Raw genomic sequence first — 19872 nt, 5'->3', positions numbered from 1 at the left:
AACCTTCCCTGAGTGTAGAGAGGTTGGGGGAAAATGCTCAATTTTAGCAAACTTAAATATGTATTATATTTATATGTATATTCTGTATCCTAGTTAGAATTCAATATGTAAATTACTGTAAGAGTTCCCACAGTACCTTTTGCTATAAGTCATAGTATAACAAGTAGACCTTGTTTACCGAGTTCAAATATAATACTTCGTACTGGATCTAGATTACATCAAATCTTTTCACACTATGTACAAGACGTACAAGCTGCCCGGAATCAAAATCAATTTCCTCATTCTTGTACAAGGTAAAGTGTCAGATGCATACCCACAATGGACGCGAGGATTCGTGGCACATTGTAGCAAAAGTGGAGTATGTCAGGTGTCGACATTGAATTCAATGCAATGAAAACAGACGACACGACTTACATGAAATTTATGGGCTTGGCGAATTCTCATATTTACCTTTAAGCTGAAGGCAAGTCGTACAGTGCGCGACAGAATATGCCTATCGTACAAGAATCGGGGCAGTTGAGACGTTCGAACAGCAAGTGATCCGAGCAGAGCATGATGTGGGGGGAAACGAAGCGATTGATCAGCATGATCCTCCCATAGCTGTTCGGGGATACGAAGGAAGGATCAAGTGCGTCAGAAGTTTCAAGAGTATTCAAATCGTGTCTCCCGTACCTCCGAGAGCCGGCTAAACCCGCTTTAAGAAGTTTACCTGATTGAACATACAATACTTAAACGTTCCCTTGTTTAGAACACAGATAGTGGGCAACCTGCTGTGGAGGTTTTTAAATGTATTCATGGTGGCAAGCGTCTCGACCAGAAGTTCTCACAAAAATGTTCTAGACTTCTATTGAGGAGATGCGTAAAATGTTAGGATATATCGCAGCTATAGGGGCTTAAAAAGATAGTGTTCAACAAAACGAGCACTCAATCTTCATACAATAAGAAAGGTGTCGAGTGGCCTACAAACCATGAAGCTATCTCAAATGATCAGTGGGTGTGAATACCCTCCATTTAGTTTTCAACAGGTACCGTCATCCAATAGAGCAGTAGACCATCAGAGCGAACTTGTGGAATTCGAATTCCAACATCAACAAGTTCAACGAGTCAGATAGTGATTTGTCCACAATTGCACTCTGTATCCTCTGGCTCGCACGTATCAGTAGTATTCAGTACAGCCAGATGTAAAACATATTCTCGGCTATCAATCGAGCAGAGCATGAATTTAGTGGCACATCAGGTATTGTGAAACGACGGATGCAAGGAAAACCCGGCATCATACATGTTGCTGCATACTTCTCAGGCTTGGCAATTGCTTTCAGCAATGACTGCAATAGTGTTGTCCAGAGAATCCGACGATTATCTTCTACAGAATGATCATGGCAGTGTTCATTGCAAGGGACTTGCGCATACCTCGTCCAGAGCAAGTGGAAATATGAATTCCAACGTAAATGAAGGCACATGTGATGGTTTGTGCAAGGCCTTTAAGCTCCAAAGCAACAGATCTCAAGATCAGAAAGATGTCAACAGCAGGATAGAGTTTTTGCCATCAACCTGTACAAACTCTACATGAAGACTATAGACGCTCCATACTACAAACTAGAAGGTCTACTGCCAAAGTGCTCTTGATCAGTCTGAAAGGACAAATACAGAACAGGACATAAGAGCCAGAAGCACACTTGACATCATAGGCATAGCTTTTCCACACGACTTTGTAGAAGAAAATGAGATTTTACCATACTTGGATGAAAGGACACTTGTCTTTTCCATCAATTCTTGATTTCATTTTGCGTTGTCCAGCGTATGACAATGACAGCCCGTGTCATGAATGCTACAGTATACAAGGATGCCAAGTCCACAGGCCAGGACGTCAGGGCAATTGAGATACAACTTTCCAGAACAGAAACCAATAAGGGCTGGTAGGCACAGCTATTCGTACGAGTGACCGCTTGGAGACCGACCTCGGCATAGTGCGCATCCATTCATCAGAAGCAAGGACGCACAGCCCAACCTACCCCAAGCGATACATTCGGCATAGTTAATCAGATCGCAAGAGCATTGATCCTAGAGCATTGCATGTTACAAGGCCACGGTGCTTTGATGCGTCTCACGATGCATTGCACCAGAGCTCTCAAGAGATGTCTCCGAAGTGCGTCAAAGTCAGTGCAGCCCGCCCTGAGTACAGGACCACCTTCTGCTTGTTGATTTCTATCTACTGATCCGTTTTAGCAGAATGGAAGCATGTTAAAGCCGGAGGATCACGAGCAGGCCCAGGGTTAGCGCATCAATCGATTGGACTGACGTTATGGGAAGTGCGGACGGTAGATGGGTGTAGACGTTGTCATGGTAGAGAAAGAAGTACAGAGGGAAAAGGGCGTGGATAATTTAGGAACCGCATTGTACCAGAAAGGAAATTGACAATCAAAGACCCCGGTTGTACACTATGAGCAAAAGCTATAAAACAAAGTTGAAGCTGCTGCATCCGGTTTGAAAATGCAATATCATTGACCTCAACTTCAAGAAGATTGTCTCTGTGCATGCTTGAATGCATATGCTATAGAATAATGCTCTTGAATTGCCAAAAGCGGCGAGAAGGTTCTTTGAGTGCCAGAGGGCCTTGTATACCAAAAAAATTGCAATGGCGGCGGAAACTATGTAACTCAGGAGCGCACTAAGCGGCGCCCTTACTCTCATGTTCGCAGAAAACCCGCGCCTGCTTCTTTCATCTTCGCTCGCCAGGGTGACCATTAAAAACAGCCTCATGCCCGCCTTTTCTGTCTTTTCCTCCCCGCGCAGGCCGTCGCCTACCAACGCGGAGTCCTCTCAATCCTCTATTCACTGTTTCCTTCCTTCCCTCTTCGCCTTTTGTTCTTCGCTCTTTCGTTGCTTTCCTTTCCATTTTCTTCGAGCTGTATATTTGATTTTCATTTGTGGCCGGACCCTCGTGGCGAGACTGGTGATCTCGCGGACCTTTTCTCCGTTTGTTTAATTGAATTGAAAGTCAAATCGTCAAAGCTTAAGCGCTTGCCGGGCTCCAGGCGTTTAAGGTACCTACCTACGGAGCATCATGGACCCATTTTCGAGATACTCGAGGAGAGTATGGATATGGACAAAGACTATGGTAGGGACAATATTCAGGTTATATTGTAATACGTGTCATCCTAATGTCTGACTGATATAATTTTTCTGACCATAGTTCTTCCGCATTACGATATCGAAAATCACAACATTCTTCTTCCTCTTTTCCTTCCTGCACTGCTTTGTCCATAGCATCGTACAGTCGGTACTTTTCTCGTTTGACAATGATGCCGACGGCCGAGTCTCGACTATTCTGAAGGAGGCGGATGTCCCCAAAGACCAAGTTGCTTGGTTGCAGAGACACGATGGCGACTTTACTCTGAAACTTTGCAAACATGTACCGGTCACCCGAGAACATCAAGATCTGTGCGAGCTCATCTTTCAGTCTGGTGCCGGTCTTATCAACGTTCCACCTGGGTTTCGGACGCGAGATGTAAGTTTTCTTATTTCTCCGTTTCGTTGCCGTCAATCTCACTCGAGATGATGCTTGTTTGGTATTAGGTTCAAGATCCAGTAGTTGAAGAACTCAAGACCTCTACGAACGCAACTCCAGTCGAAGACCCATCTGGAGTTATCGGCGTCGAGTTTTCGTCCATAGCTGTCGATAACGGAGACCAAGTATTTTTAAACGGAACATGTACGCGAGTATTAATTTACGCGGATCAAGTGTAAGACTCAAGCGCATTTAACACTTGAAGAAGTCTGATTTCTCCGTATCAGACTCAAGAATTCGAAGCGCGAAGAACTTGCACTAATCGGATCTGAATTTTGGTTACTCGGTATTTCGGTCTTCGCGGTGGGCATCGCATTGCGACCGTTTGTTCCTGATACGAACACGACTAAACAAGTCGCCGTTTTTTAGATTATGTATGACTCGATTCCGCACCTGTAGGATTTGTGTCTCCCTCCGTGATATTTCTCCAACCTTAGTAATTCATCCTCTCCCAATCCAGACTCGCAGGCTTTTTTATGCGTGTTCTCTCAACTACCTGGTCTGCATATGAAATCTGGCGTACGCTCGACATCCACCGACGGTTTGATGCACTCATCACGAATGGCCCATGTGGAATTGATCTATTTCCACACTACTTCCACAAGCGAGTATCTGTACAGATCGTCGACCTCGTTCTGAACGTGATCGCTCTTGGGCTGTCGTGTTACTTGGTTTGGAAGCTTGTCAAAGTTCGTTCAAGTTTTTTCAACGGGTAATCCTAATTCTAATATGGATGGATCTCCGTGTCCCCATAGACTTATGCAAAGTGCATGTTTACCCGAGTTGGCGCCCCGAAGCACCTCATCAAGCGTTACAGGGTACGTAGCACTTTTCTAGCAATAATCCAAGTACCTGACGAGATTAATTTAAGTACTTTCTGGGAGTGTTCATCTGCCTCCAGATGTCTGTCTACTTGCTAGTAGCTGCGATGTCTCTCTGGATCGATCAGCTTATCAACGGAGCACTGGTCAACATCTCAAGTCACAACACTGCGTACTTGATCGCATTCACTATCGCGAACGTTGTTAGTGTTATATTTTACCTCGATATTATTTAGCAGAGGACTAATGCTGTACCTCACATTACTTAGCTACTCATACCATGGATCGCGACAGTCAGTTCTAATCATCAACTAATAACGAAGGGAAGAGTCAATTAAATTATTTCTTTTTAACTTAGGGCTGGTTCTCTGTCCGACGAGAAATGCGACGAACGATGATCGCATTCCTTATCGCTGGCTTGATCTACGTCGGCGGTTGGAGTATCCTTTACTACTCCCAAGTCTTCCGTTGGACGTGGATCCAATGGCCGTTCTTCGCTTGCCTCTCCGTCTCCGCACAGCTGGTTCAACTTGTTAGTATCGTACTTGGGATCGTATGTTGGCGAAATTTCCATCAGGGGTTAGCTCAGTACTGTACGTCAACTTTCTCTTCTATCGTGACAAACAAGAAGACGGGACTAACAGCAAACTTACCTTTTCTTTGATCTACTGTTACCCAGTCTATGCAAACCACCTCCTAACACGCTCAGACTTCGAACCCGAAGTCTTCCCACATAATGTCCAAAGCAAAGGAGGAGACAAAGATGACGACCTCGAGAAGCATCCCTTCGAAGTGGACTTCAAGATCGTCAACGTCCTTCTCCCTCGTGACACCAATCGTGATACTGACACAGAAGCAGAAGCACGATCTCATTCTGACGTTGCAAGTGATTTCGACAGAGTGTTGGACTTGAAGCCGGACCGCAAGACCGACTCAAAGAAGAATAGGGAGGTGAAGATTGATGGGTTACAATGAAGTATTTGCCTGAAATGAATGCCAATTGGACTATTCTTATTTCATCTTTCGCACCTTTCGTTGTCCATATTTCAACTTTAGCTGTCGACTTTCTTCGCTAGCCCCTTTTTGGGTTTTCACACAAGCCTTGATGGCATTTTATGTACATACATTCCATGAACATTCATTTTCAGGTTGTTGCGCTACTTGGCAGAAAGCAAATGTAAAGGATAGATTGTATAAATTGAAGTACGAACGTCGTCAAACAATCATTCATTATTTAGGAACCGTTTTTAAGGGAGCACCGCTGGATGTACTGTCTACATACAGTAGTGTGCACGCATCCCAGTCTGATATATTCTGAATCAAATCTGCCATATATGTGTATGTATACAAACAATGCCTAATGCTCCGACGCATATAGCCCCAACCTTAATCTTAAGAGAAAGCGAAAGGAAGAGTGTGTAGGACAGCAGAGTGGGATGAGGTAAATTATACAAATGCATGTAGATACCGAATGGAAAAGGCAACAATGCATGAGCGAGTGGTGCGAAGTGAAGAGAAGAAATGGAGACAGGAAGCACCAGTCCTCCGTCACCAAAAGCATGAAGAAAATGAAATAAAACGGCTAATTATATACTCTGAATGACTGACTCATCTAGTCATGAAAAATCACCACACCGACCCGGCTCAGCTCGTTTCGGTACAACGCGTGAAGGGTTCGACAAAAGGAGGGAATGTGTCAATGAAGGACAGCACAAACAACAGCCCAACAAATCATATCAGATTAAATCAAATCAAATCAAATCAATGAATGATTGAAAACGGTAAACTCAAGAGCGATACACTCGAGGGTTTCCTGGTAAACCTGCGAAAGCTCTCCCTGGAGGCGAAGAGCGTATTCCCGGTATGTGAGTCTCCGAGCGTCCACTCCTCGACCCACTCACACTCCCATTCCCAGAGCTAGAACCTGAACTCGAACCGGAACCAGATCGTGCATGTCCGTACGATGATTCCGATCTCGAGCTAGTAGTAGTCGTGAACTCCATCTTCTCTTCCCGTGCAGGCGTTGAAATAGCAGCGGCAGGGCGAGTAGCAACCTCATCACCACCCACCGCTTCCGCCTCGGCGAACGGATACGGGCGCGTCAATGACGCGGGTATGACATGTATAGTTGGCGGAGGCATCTGCACTGCACGTATCGACATGCTCTTCAGCGTCGCCTTCCCAATCTTCGCTTCTTCCAGAGGTGCGGGCATTCGAGCAGACATGGTCGATCGGGCCAATGAAGCAGCAGAATACGTACTACTAATGCTTGCTTTGTTCTTCCTCGGTGCAGCAGGTAGAGGCATCGGCAAAGACACCTCCGGCATCCCACCTCCCTCTAAATCCGAAGTCGAGCTACTCGATGTATAAGCCGAGAACCTCGAAGTTAACTTCCCCATCCCCGACTTTGATAAATCCGAGAAACGCAAAAACGGAATGCGAGCTCGTGAGAATATCGAGTTCCTCTCACGGGCGTTCTGTTCTGCGGTGGTATGCCCATGACTGTGTCCGTCCGAAGCGCCGGCACTCGTTACAGTTGTATACACAGAAGATACTTCTGAGCGGTGGCCGTGTCCGTGTCCACTGGGAGGCTTGATGTCGACGACACTCCCGTTAGGAGATGTCCATTGGCCTTGCCCACGACGATCGTAGGGATTGAGAGTATAGGTCTTTTTCTCATCTGACATCCTCCGCAACGCGCTCGTTCGTTTGTCTGGGAAGATTACGGAGACGAGCTTCGACTGGCGTTTATTCGGGACGATGACAGGTACGAAACTCGAATCATCGAACGTTTCTTCTCGTTTCACTAAAAAAAAGAGTCAACAGATCGTCAGAACCCTCATCCGTCTCATCAGCGTTTATACTACCCGGGGATACTCACGATACTGAGGCAGCCCCCTCCCAAAATGCATCCGACAGATCACTGCCAGAATGACCGTAGCAACAAGCACAATAAACGCTGTGATCGTTAACGTAGCAAAGAATGGGAAGTTCTGCATCGCCCATCTATAAAGCACGTTCGCGAACATAGTCGTCCAAGCTGCGCAGAGTAACATCCCAATGATGATGAACACCAGTGACCAAATGCGGTGTTCTCTACGGAAAGAAATCCAGCCGAGAATCACCCAAGGGAATTCGACCTATGCGAACGAATATATGAGTCTAGCCATTTTATAAGGAAAAAGCGAAGTTACACTTACGACGCTCGCGATGGTGAATATCACCCGATAACCTTCCTTACCGGTTAGGATGCCATTGCTCATGACATCGATCCATAACGCCGATCCGCAGATGGTGAAGAACGCAGAGAGCTGAAGGAAGACGGACAGCAGGAGAATGTACTATCGATGAACAATGAGTCGAGCGCTATACCCATGCAGGACTGGATAGGAAATGCTTACAGAGTACATCACATTCATCCTCTTTGATGCCCCAACACGGTTGAATGTTTGTTTGGCATATACCTAAGAGCAAAATGATCGTCAAGCTGTGGCATGTAGCAATATTTAAGAGGGTATACATACGCTAAAAAGCTTCAGAGAAACTCCAAGCGTTATGGCAAGCACAACAGCATTCAAGACCAAGATCGGGATCTACATGCACGCCTCGCAAATCAGCATGTCATACCAACCTCAGTATATCACGAGACCCACGAAATAATTCATCCGTCTCTCCCAAAAGCCCGGAATAATATCCACGCCATTGCACGTATCATTAACAATGAGCGTCTGATACTCGCGCTCGTACCGGCCGGTGCGCGACACCTGAAAACCGCTCCACCCAGTTGACAACCCGTGCATTACGAGCGCAGCAACCCTATATCAATTATCATATTAGTTAGCAACACGGTTCCGAAAGAAAAATTGAAAATAGATGATGATGCCGTTGCGAGTTTCACTTTGATTGAAAACGAGGATAGGGGGCTTACAAATGCGGAATAGACTCGTTGAGGATCTATATTTGGGTGATGGGCATAGGATCAGCGGAATGAACGGAACGCACAGGAGACGGAACAAACGGGAAAATCAATTTGATACGTACTGTTACTAGCGAGATTCCGAGCAGCCAGACCTGATAGAAGAGGAATGCGATGTCTTCCCTCCGCGAATCATGGAGTCTGCAAAGCGCATATTCAATTAAACGCCACAAAGACAAGTCCACTGAAATGAAAAAAAAGCTACTCACATGATATTTGGCCAATTCAATGCTTCGACACAAAGAGGGGAAAGTTGAAAGACTTGATTAGGATCTTCACCATCCACACCCGTTACGTTAACATTAACGACCGCTCCCGAGTCGTCGACTATCGGCACCGCCGTCAAGTCACGCAACTCAAGCGGGGACCTCCGATCCTGTTTCTCAAAGTGATCCTCGTCATCACCGAAAGGACCTTCGTCGTCGTCATCGTCGTCGTCATCTCCAAAGCTCATATCCATTTGTCCAACAGACGCATCTGGCGGGGGCGGAACAACACCCGGTCCAGCAATTGGCCAGCAAACGTTATCAGACGGTCCTCCGTCTGGTACTCCATCACACACAAACAACTTCCCATTATCCACAAATGCATACTGTCGAGGGACGTCCGACTGACTCATGATATGCCCCAAAACATCCGCCGCGCGCGAGTTGAACGTGAACGCAGTCGTCTGCAGCGCGATCTGCACAAGACAGTGAATGACCGCGACAATAACGAACGTCAATGTGAACCGTGTGAGGGTGATTCGTTCATACTAAGTTACAGTAGCAGATCCAATAAATGAGAAAAATAGGGTACAGACGAGTTAACAAGTGACTTACGACAAGCTTCAGCCTCTCCCCCACCGAAAGCCGATTCAAAATATGCTTGACACGCATCTTTGCGTGCCCTTCCTCCTCCTAGTCCCGCACTCACAGGCAAGAATGCTCTTAAAGTCTCCAAAACGAACGGGCCAGCCGGGAAAGAAATGACCAAAGAAAAAGTAAGGAGAGGGAAGGGGGGAATTAAATACAGAGGAGAGAGAGAAGGAAGGGTTGATGAGAAGAGGAAAAGGGAAGGATAGAAGGAAAGGGAAAGAGCCAGCTCAGAGAGGAGGGTAGAGAGAACCCGGAAGCCGACTGCTACCGCGTAGGGGATGGTCTATGTAGGTGTTTACCGTAGCCGTGTGTTGTTGCGTGCCCACAGATCACTCTAGCAACGGGTCCACTAAACACGCAGAAAATCCATTCATCCCGCTCCTCCGTCGTTCACAGCAACTGTTCATTCCGCGCTGGCACCCGAGAACCAAAACTTACTCTTCTACGTGGCATCCAAACCACTTTGCCAGCATTTTTCTTCAGGCCGACGAAAACGCGAAGTACTTGAGCAGCTATCATGATTACTCCGAATAGGTTGATACCATGAATGTGATAACAGAAGATCAAGGGCTCCAACATACACAGATGAACTGGCCTCCCGATAGATCGGAACCTTTCCATCATCAATCCGTTGTGCTGGGCCCGTCGTTCTTGCCAAGAAATCCCATTCTTGGCTGCTTATTGTCATGAGAAATTGATGGCCGTCGATGGCCAAACGCCACCCTGTGTGACACCCGTTGCACTGGGCTCACACGGCCGCCGCGACAGTCAATACAACCACCACCCATGTATAAAAACGCACACGAGCAAGAGAACCGGCAATTGACTCGTCACTGGACACCAAAGACAGCGATACTTGCTCTCCACAATAAAACTTCCAGCACACAACAATTCACATAGTGTAAATAGCAAAACTCCGACTCTCATTCCTGTTCTTCGTGGTTCACACGGCCAACTGCAGAAGCCGTGAACCGGTTTGAAACGGGGTGAGTTCTTCCATTGATAAGCCTCGGGCCAAGATCAACTTCGCTGTCGGGACCGCACTGCGCTACACCGCTCGCAGCTTCCTTCGTCAAATCAATTGTTATGGGTGACGGATTTATTTTTGTCCCGAGCAACGTGTTCCGATATGGCGCAACAGTCGACATTTGCTGCAAACTTTCCGATTTTGTCACAAATCCACTTGCAGAAACGTTCAAAACCTATCTGGTTGTCCTTTGACTCTACAACCTGATCCGATACAAGTACAATACACTGCATATAGCAACATCATGTTGCAATGCCAAGGACAACGTCCATCCCATCGGATTCCATCATGCACAAGTACATCCTCCAGGTTTATCCGCGCAGTCACAATTCAAGCCCTTCCCTTCACACGCACACTACAGCGCGCAACAGATCGCATTGGGCATATACGTAGAAGTTACATAGCATTTGCATCAGATTACAGCATATGTACATGAATAGCAAACCGTACCTGCGTGGCATGCGCCTTGCTCGTACATCCATTACACGTACAGCCTCTGCCACCCGGTCCACACGCACTGGCCGAAGAGAAAAAAGATGATCGTGATCATCGGATATAACAGTAGGACAACATTGGACATACGTGTACATTTCGGATTTTACGGTACAGTCACAAGCCATGTTTACTTTGTACCGGATTGTGAAAGTTTTTCTGACGTCTAATGTGGTCGGCTTTTCAAAAGGTCGGTGGACAATAGCGAGATAAAAGTTCACCAAAGACGGTCCATATTACTCCATAAATACATTGGCGATCCTTGTAATGATATCACCTTCAACGTCACTACTTGGTTCAGTCGTTATCTCAATGCTCTACGGATCGTGGAGCACTTGGTTGGGAAGACATATCGGGATTCGGGATTCAACAGCACGTATGCATATCTAACCGATTGAACATCTGGTCGGATGTACAGCATGTGTTTGCTAATTTAAGCATTGCTAAGTATATTTATCCTTTATGCTAAAATTTTCATAGTGCGTCAACAAATACGCAGTCAGATTTAGAGCTCGAGGTCTTGCTTAGGCGATATCAGTTCAGCAATTCAGGGCCACACGGAGAAAGGCCAAATCCATTTACAGGCCAAATCCATTTTTTGGAATTTTCAAATGTAAACAGATACAAATCGACCAACATAATTCAGCAACCCTCTCGGAACTGTTATAATAAACACAAACAAAGACCCATTATCCAGTACATATCCATATAACCCATCGCACCGTACAGGCTATTTCGAAAGGAATCACTGTACATTTTTTTAATGCTGCCCGATGTTTCACGTGCTGGCACAGGTACATCCACCAGGCTTATCTGCACATGAGCAGTTCACGCCTTTACCTCCACACGAACACTACATAACCATCAAAACGGTGAACTAGTCATTAATTTGATTGGAAACCTCACCTGAGTAGCATGCGTCTTATTAACACACCCCTCGCACGTACACTCGTTCTTTTTACATACACAGCCTTTACCACTCGGTCCGCACGCACTACATCAAACAAAGCAAAATTGTTATGCTCAGATCCGGAACTTAATATCAAAGGAAGTGGGACGTACGTGCAAGTCTGAATGTTGCCAGTACAATCGCAAGCCATCTTTTCTTCGCTCGATGTTATGTATGAGTGTGACCTGGTAAACGCAAGTTTGTCTGTACTGTGCAAAGAGACGAGACAAATACGCGGGATGAATGGGCATTATATATCCGAGGTCCAGATAAAGTGAGACATGACGATGGCACTTCCATCGTGACCTGGCTAGGCTCTGGTTCATTACTCTCTGCATTCCACTCGGATCTCGTGAATGAACATGTGCTCATTGAATGGGTGACCTAGGAGTCAGGATTACTGGTTCATTTCACTCGCAGCTCGTGTATTTACGGCCCTTACAATCCGTTAATAATATTATGTCAAAATACCCTATTTTATCTAGTTTCTATCCTTATCCTCCGAAAGCCTGCTATCTAGAGATGAGTTACAACCGAAAGGTTAATTCAGAATTAGTATCCCTCCAAGGCAAAAGTCCAATTTCCAAAAGGAAGTGAAAATTATTCTTCGTTCAGCGCGTTCTGCTTCTTAGAGTTTCTATCATCGCCAATTATCCTATTAAGCACCGCAATATGATCCGTATTTCCCATCCTCGCCCCGTTTTCACCATAGTGACCTTCTTCAGTAGTGGCACCATCACTCGGTGCGGCTTTCTGGAATTCAAAAGGCAGCATAACGGCTCGATCAATCGCCACGGGTAATCCACGATGTCGACCGCGAAGCATAACGGCGACCATGATGAGCTTTGAAAGGGGTGTAAAGGCACCGGAAAAGGAGAAGTTTGCCTATTGGTCGGCGTATTGGACGTGAATATTGGGTGTCAGGCGGTCTGAAATAGAAAGGATTGGATCTCACGTAAGGAACTCCAAGGCTCATGCCAACACCTGTATACGCAGAGATGATCTCGAAAACTGTCGTAAAAATTTCTGTTGAGTCGAGAATCATTCAGGACAGGATAAATGCTGACTGAGAGCGAATATAGTAAACCACTCAAAGTTGTCGCTATTCTGAATCTTGCCGCGTTCAATGATACACAGAACGAATAATACGAGCCCAAGCCACCACATATCTTCGTTTCTCATCAAATTAGAAGACCTACTAAATTGGGTGCAGAATCTTTTGGACTCACCAAATGCAAGTTGCCTCCGAGCATGCCATGCCATGTATCGACCGTACGACGATGGTTGAGAATCCTCTACTTTCGGCTCAAAGTCGGTCTCCTCCGCTTCTTCTTCATCTTCGAAGACACCTAGAGACTTCTCTTCATAGACATTCGTAGCTTGGACACTTCAATTCCGGTCTTGTCAGTTCGGAACTGTAGTATCTTAAATAATAGGACCTGACCTTAAAGCGATGGGATCTAGCATATCGAATTAGCAAGTGTGATGAAGAGATGAATGATACCGACGTACAAACACCAAGATACATCACGATGACAAATAACACTCTAGCAGATGTGTCGCTTTAGCGAATAGCAGCAAAGACGACATCAACAACATCAGACTCACTGCAACGCAGGTGCAAGGCTCGATATTGAGACAATTGCGAATCCCGCCGCTCTGGCTGACGTCGCCTGCAATATACCAACTGCGAAGCGCACACCGAGCGGTATTGTCTCATACGCGGCGGCCCCGATATTTAGTACGAGAAAGAAGAAATAATCAACACAGCTATGCGTCAGAATACGAGCTTGTTAGAACGTTTCTCGGCTCCATGAAGGTCTGGAAGGAGAGAGTAAAAAGCAAAGTGATTTTGTACGCACTGAAGCAAAACGATTGCAAGCAGAAGGAGTCGCGTCTGATGTGATGGGAATAGATAAATGTAGCATCGGCGAGGATGGTCAAGCAGAAAATGTAGAGTCTCATTTAGTCGCGTATTCGGGATTAGTTTCATAATCGACCAGCTTCCAGCATCAAGAATCAGCTATCGCGAATGACATAAGAGGATGGGAAAACCCACATGAAGAATCGAAGGCTGCGGAAAGCATAGGGGTAAGGTATAACTATACGCGTCCCAACAAAATGCATAACTCACAAGACGGGCTTGAACAACGGCTTACTCAGTTACCGAATTACACTCAAGCGAGAGAACGAGATGGGAAACTCACATAAGCCAGGAAGCCTGCGAAAATTAAGAACGTGCAGACAAAAATCAAGGGATACGCCTCCTGAAACGGCACCATTGATTGATCCACGAGGGACAGTCCACACGTCGTGTACGCCGATACGACTTGGAATGCGCTATACCACACTGGGCTGACATGTTGATGGAGGCTCGGCGGATTGAAAACAGAGACCCAATGTCTGATTGAGAGGTACGGTGCAATAATTGCGAAAGAAAGGAGCTGGGTTAGGATGTGATACTGTCAGATGTTTGAAAGAGATAATATCAATGAGTATATTCAGTTGGCTTAACGAGTATAAGATGTCTGGAAACCGCACAGTAGCAACAATCCAAAGCAAGGCATTTAGCGCACGATATTCCACTCCACCGAGTTCCTCGAGATTCTCTTCCGTTAAATCATAGAACTTTGAATTCCGTCCAATAAGCGCATTGAACGAATCCGAAAAATATTTGACAGTCTTCGTCATGTCATACATTTTCCCGGATTCTCGGGTGTTTGAATACGGTATAGTCTTTTCACTCGTTACCGTAGGCTTAAGCTCTCGCCAACCCATGAACCTGTTACGCAGCCTTCGGTACGCTCTTTGGAGCAGGCGATAAAGATAAGTTGTAGGATACGGAAATCCACCGTAACCTCTGTTCTTCGCAGCTGGACGTGATGGGACATATTCCTCATGGACTATCTCGTCGGCCTCTGGAATGCCTCTTAATATCTGCTGCCTTGTGGACTGTCGTCGGGTCGTCCAGACCGTCGTACGTCGACGCAGTGGCGCGCCGCCAGGTGGAATATACGCTGGATTTTGAGATTAGCCGGCGAATATGAAATTTAAGAAAGCGAAGTGGCAAAAGATGAAACGCGCACTTCGGTCATCATGGATAATGTCAATTGACGGGTTGATACTGCTTGCCACCGCGGGACTCTCAACCCTCAATCCAAAATAATCGTTCCCTTCTGGCGCCGAGGCTCCTTCATGAGACGCTCGAAGATGCTCCTCGATGGGGTCAATGTTCCCTACAGCCCGTATTTTATCACTCCAACCACCAGCATCAATTGTCAGTCTGTCGTTCCGTAGAGTTGAGGATTTAGACGTAAATGCCGAAGTTGCGTTTTCGGATCCCTGATTCGGAACGGGAACCGGATCGGAGATCAGCCCATTTGGGTCGACTCGGCGCGGAGGTTCGGATGTCCGCCGGATTATCCTTCCTTCTAGCGACGATTGCCTCGCGCCCTTCTCGTGGTCATCCCGCTCGATTTCGTGTGCATTCCTATCACTGTCTTGCCTCGTTGGATAACGAGTGAAAAAGCGTGTCAGTCGTCGCCGTCCGCTCGCACTTTCTTCTAGTGCTGCGAGTTCCTTGCGCTTTGCAACCTCCGCCTCGACGATGTATTGCAATTTCCTGTGAAAGTACCGTCTACCCGAGATTTCATGATAAAACACATGTAAGCATTGGGTCGTGGTGACAGCGCTTTCAATAGAAACAACGCACCTCCGAATATAGACCATCACCCATGACACAACCACCTTTACAGTATTCCGTTCCGTTAGTCCCCGAATCGGCATTGCAGGGCATCCGAAAGAATATACGTACTTGGTTACCGATAGCAGACTGTATGAACAGAAGCGCTTGCTGAAAGCCTGTGAGCGAGCTCAAGTCGATAGTACTGAGTCCACAAACGGTGGTCGCGCTGAAGCACACATATAGGGCGTCGATGTAAGGGATATGTGTAGCGCCATTTGCACCATAGAAGATCCAGGAGAACACTAGAGGCGCAAATGTACTGTGCAGACGAGTATATTGTCAACCCCATACCAATAGCATCTCATAGGTATAAGAAAGCCCAGCTTACAAGAAGAGAACGTGAACACGGAAAAAATTAAGGTGATCAGTAACCATCAGCCGACAACCACTTCATACGAGACAACGATGAAAGGAGTAGTGGGAGGGCATAAGTAGCAGAAGTGTGACGGCAATAAGATGGACTTTTATTAGCAGGGTTTCCATGTAACATGCGCCGGCAATGCGCACGTAGCCAAGAATACGTCTCACACTGCCACTTGTTTTCCCAGACCCATAGATTCCGCCGATTTACAAGTCCAACCCAGTTTGCCAGTAATCGAGATGTGGCGGACAGGAAGGCATCATCGAGCTTGTTCCAAAAGCCATAATCTCAATAGGATTTTCGTTCAATAGAATTTGTGTTGCTAGGCGCACGATTTGCTTCCGTCTTATCGCGACCTTCCGTTCTTCGTTGCTGTATGACGCAACTAAGTCTACATTGGGCAGAGATTTTTTCCGCCGCAGATAACTCCACAGATACTTATACCGTATTACCGAATCTCGGTGATTCTGACTCCCCTGGAGAGTTTCAGCTTGGTCAATACAGCGTTGTTGTAGATGTCCTTCGGCAAATCTGGCAAAGAAACTGATTAGAACGTGAGAATGGCTGAAAAACAGGGAAACCATAGATCAAGGCAGATCATCCTTGTCCCAGCAGCACCTTACGTCTGCCTTGCATTTTATCTTATGCCTGTCTCACTAAGTCCTATTTACTCCAGCAGGAATATTTCTGTCGAGTCCAACCTTGGCTAATTATTTCAGATGCTACCGTTCCAATTTTCCTTCTCTTCCGTCAGAGAACGGGCAATCTTTTTTCATCACCGTCAATGGGTTTGAAGCTGGTTTAGAGGTTGCATCCGGACCTAGATCATCCTAAATTTCATGTTGGGTCCTGTGCGTGGCACATATCCGTCATCCTTATCAACGTCCCCGTCTACACCGACCGACAAGCGAAGTCCTCTACGTGGCGTGCCCGAACTTGCCGTCTGCTCCGGAGCTCGTCGCCACTTTTCTTGAGTATGTTCATTAGGGCTTGAGTTGATAAGTCAAGGATAACATTTATGTGTTATAGTGCATTCGGGTACAACGACGAAGTAATCTCAAAGATGTGTGCTCAATGTCTGCGTCTCTTGATTTGCCTCGGATGCTGAATCTGGAATCCCAGAAATGTGAAAGAATGGTGATAAAGCGAGTATTCGACACGCTGCGTTTTACGTCTCATTTACTAGTATAGCACAATGTATCTAGTATATAAGGGTGCACATATATGTGCATCTAATGTAGTACCATTCCAAACTCCCTGTTCTAACAGGTTATGAGCCTTGCAGGCTTGTGAATGGCACTATTGACACAAACAACACTATGAATGCCACCTCTACCTCAGACATCTACCCCCCTCCTAGTACTAGTGCTCCACCTATGAATGCAATGCCTCTAACAATGGCACAATCTATGTTAATGTTTGAGTCTCTAAAGATTGATAACAATCAACTTGCTACATTCTTTAAAGACACAGAGAAGCTTATAAGTGTAAAGAACTATAAGATATGGAAACTATGTATTACAAATGCACTAGCAGCAATACTACTCAGTGTCCATCTTACAAACAATCCCCCTAGTACAGATACAGACAGTATACACACAGGGAAACTATTGTATCATTTTATAACAAAGACAATATCAGATACAGTGTATACTAATGTTACAATACACAAAACAATAAAAGACCTTATGTAGACACTAGCTGATTGATACAATGTACAAACTATGTTGACTCATACAGTCAATATATTAGTACTATTTACAGTTAGAGGACATGTTTTGTAGTTTGACAAGACACTAGATCAAATAGAGCAAGTCTATGTGTTATGATCTGCTACTCTTGTGCTCTCAGTTCTGTCAGTTCTAAAGCCTTCTGTCCCTCAGATACACTGTATATAGACTATGTGTAGAATGATCCTTACAGTGACTCTTATTACTACCCCTTTCTACCTTGTTACCCTTTTCCTTTATTCACCCCTTCATTCTTTATTCATTCTAAGATCTCTTACCCTTTGTCTACCTCTTCATTCTTTGTTTACTTATCTTTAACCTTTTCATTCTTCATTCTTTGTAGCTTATCATTCTCTAAGTGTTCTTGTATATTTTAGTATATATATATGTACAAGATTAGACTAGTTCTATAGTCTTAATCTTGTCTACTCTAGGTAGTCCTATACTCTTAGACTTACTCTATATACTCTATACTTGTCTTACTCTCTCTCTGTCTGAGATTCTACAGGTTCTGTGTTAGGATTGTAGGATTGGACCTATTTTATTTTCTTTATATCTCTGTCAGTTTTGTAAAAAACCAACATTACTACTAGATTTTTATAATTCTTAACATTTTATCTATTGTTCTACAAAGTTTTATAGAGATTGTTATAGTATTGAGTATAAGAGAGAGCTACAGAGACACAAGGTAGTGTATACAATTATAATACAGTCAATCTATTTCTTACCTAATATAGTAACTTGTACCTCTTTTGTATAATAGCCTTTTAGTTTATATTCTCTAATACACAATACTCTGTTAATTCTTCCTAGCCTCTAATACACTTGTTAGCTTTGTAATATTTGTTCTTATTATTTCTTTAATCTTATTCTCAAGTTTTATTCCTTACTTTACTCTTATTGTTTAGTTATTATAAAAAGTAACTTGTAAATACAGTAGTTCCTTAGTTTTTTAACTCTTCTCATATTTCTACTTGTTCTCCTAGTATAAATCCTAGCTAGTAGCTTTAGGAATATAGTTGGATTAAGGGCTGTAGGTTTACATTTACAGTTTAAGAGTACTATTAACTTAAAGAACACATCTCCTCTAATATAAGAAACAAAAAACTTATCTTTACCTTAATACTACTCTTAGTCTAAGTTACTACTTAATTAATATTCTTCTAGTCTAAGCTACTACTTGACTACCCTCTCTATCTGATCCAACTCTCCTTTGAGTCTGAACTACTGTTTAATTTGTTTCTTATATATAGTTAGAGTTACTACTTAACTTTCTCTAACTTAAACTACTACTTAGTTACTCCTTCTACTTAATCTACTCAATCTGTCTAATCTGTCTAATATAAGCTACTACTCAGTTAGTTTACTGAAACTGAGCTACTACTTGTTTAAGTATTCCTTACTTTCTTTATAAACTTACCTTTTACTTTCTTAAAAAACTATTAAACTAATTTACTATTCTATTAATTCTATATTGTCCCTTACTCATTTGTTACTTTATTTTTCTATTATTTTATACTCTACTCTTAAGATTATATTACTACCATTCTCTACTCTCTTTTACTCTTTCAAGTTTGTGTGTTGTCTTTATAATTTATATAGTTATACTTTTTTCTAAATACTTTTTAACTTACTATTTATAAAGCTTAATCTTTAGCCTTTGTTTACTAGTTGACTAGAGTCTCTCTTAAGTAGTAATACTTTTAGAAACCTTACAGTCTAAAAGTCTAGTATTGTTTTACAGTTATTTAGTATTATTAAATAAGAGTTATTAGATTGTACTTAGAATAAAGTGTATATAAGTAGTTTAAGAGTTTAAAACTGAAAGATTAAAGTTGTCTAGATAGTAAACTAGTTGAAAAAATGTTTCCTAGAACTTATATATTGTTTATAAACATTTATACTAGCCTCTAACAAAGACTCAAATGTTTTAGAGCTTACTTAAGCATTTGAAAGAGTATTTAATACTTTAGAAGTTAATTTATTAGAGTTAATCTTAAAAACAATGTTAAATCCTTTAAGAAACTCTCTTATACCTTATAAGTTTATATAGTTTTAGTAAGGTACATATATATACTTAGACATAAATTCAGTCTCTCAATTAATTACAGAAGTTACTAGTTAAACTGTTACTATAGTAATATATTATACTCTTACTAGAAACCTTAGAAAGATTACTACTACTCTTAGAGAGTATAAAGAAGGTAAGAATTATTATAACTTTAAAAGAGAATGTCTCTTATATATTCTTACTAATAAAAGAGCCTTCTATAATAGTAAAAAGAAGATACTCTTTATACTTTCTTATTTAAAGGAAGGAACAGTTACTATATAAGTAGAAAATTA

General features: G+C 43.7%; 4 protein-coding genes across 4 annotated transcripts; 1 reads left to right on the top strand and 3 right to left on the bottom strand.

Annotated features, from left to right (window-relative positions):
- Positions 1-3096: 3096 nt before the first annotated feature.
- On the top strand, positions 3097-5364 carry FOMMEDRAFT_130992 (uncharacterized protein; the record flags this gene model as incomplete). Its single annotated transcript, XM_007261898.1, has 11 exons — positions 3097-3135; positions 3194-3508; positions 3577-3743; positions 3796-3871; positions 3938-3963; positions 4029-4257; positions 4324-4386; positions 4440-4592; positions 4659-4682; positions 4748-4982; positions 5069-5364. 11 exons carry the CDS (start codon positions 3097-3099, stop codon positions 5362-5364), a joined length of 1623 nt encoding a protein of 540 aa, XP_007261960.1.
- Positions 5365-5716: 352 nt separating this feature from the next.
- On the bottom strand, positions 5717-10445 carry FOMMEDRAFT_164787 (uncharacterized protein). Its single transcript, XM_007261897.1, has 10 exons — positions 9187-10445; positions 8575-9119; positions 8431-8506; positions 8318-8343; positions 8043-8205; positions 7914-7982; positions 7791-7853; positions 7590-7730; positions 7271-7529; positions 5717-7195 (listed from the first exon to the last, which is right to left on the bottom strand). Exons 1-10 carry the CDS (start codon positions 9241-9243, stop codon positions 6177-6179), a joined length of 2418 nt encoding a protein of 805 aa, XP_007261959.1. The 5' UTR covers positions 9244-10445; the 3' UTR covers positions 5717-6176.
- An 880-nt stretch (positions 10446-11325) lies between these two features.
- FOMMEDRAFT_101421 (uncharacterized protein) lies at positions 11326-11873 on the bottom strand. The gene is made up of 3 exons (XM_007261896.1): positions 11804-11873; positions 11648-11735; positions 11326-11594 (listed from the first exon to the last, which is right to left on the bottom strand). Exons 1-3 carry the CDS (start codon positions 11839-11841, stop codon positions 11520-11522), a joined length of 201 nt encoding a protein of 66 aa, XP_007261958.1. The 5' UTR covers positions 11842-11873; the 3' UTR covers positions 11326-11519.
- Positions 11874-12146: 273 nt separating this feature from the next.
- FOMMEDRAFT_101418 (TrkH-domain-containing protein) lies at positions 12147-15846 on the bottom strand. The gene is made up of 16 exons (XM_007261895.1): positions 15764-15846; positions 15505-15694; positions 15403-15437; positions 14777-15327; positions 14232-14707; positions 13898-14152; positions 13825-13832; positions 13750-13764; positions 13553-13693; positions 13299-13460; positions 13203-13237; positions 13135-13150; positions 12920-13077; positions 12758-12859; positions 12646-12701; positions 12147-12575 (listed from the first exon to the last, which is right to left on the bottom strand). The coding sequence occupies exons 1-16, from the start codon at positions 15808-15810 to the stop codon at positions 12291-12293; spliced, it is 2532 nt and encodes an 843-aa protein (XP_007261957.1). The 5' UTR covers positions 15811-15846; the 3' UTR covers positions 12147-12290.
- Between the last annotated feature and the right edge of the window lie 4026 nt (positions 15847-19872).

The sequence above is a fragment of the Fomitiporia mediterranea genome (genome assembly GCF_000271605.1).
Source record: "Fomitiporia mediterranea MF3/22 unplaced genomic scaffold FOMMEscaffold_1, whole genome shotgun sequence".
Lineage (NCBI taxonomy): Eukaryota > Fungi > Basidiomycota > Agaricomycetes > Hymenochaetales > Hymenochaetaceae > Fomitiporia > Fomitiporia mediterranea.
The sequence above is the reverse complement of the archived record's forward strand: the minus strand, read 5'-3'. Positions and strand labels throughout refer to the sequence as shown.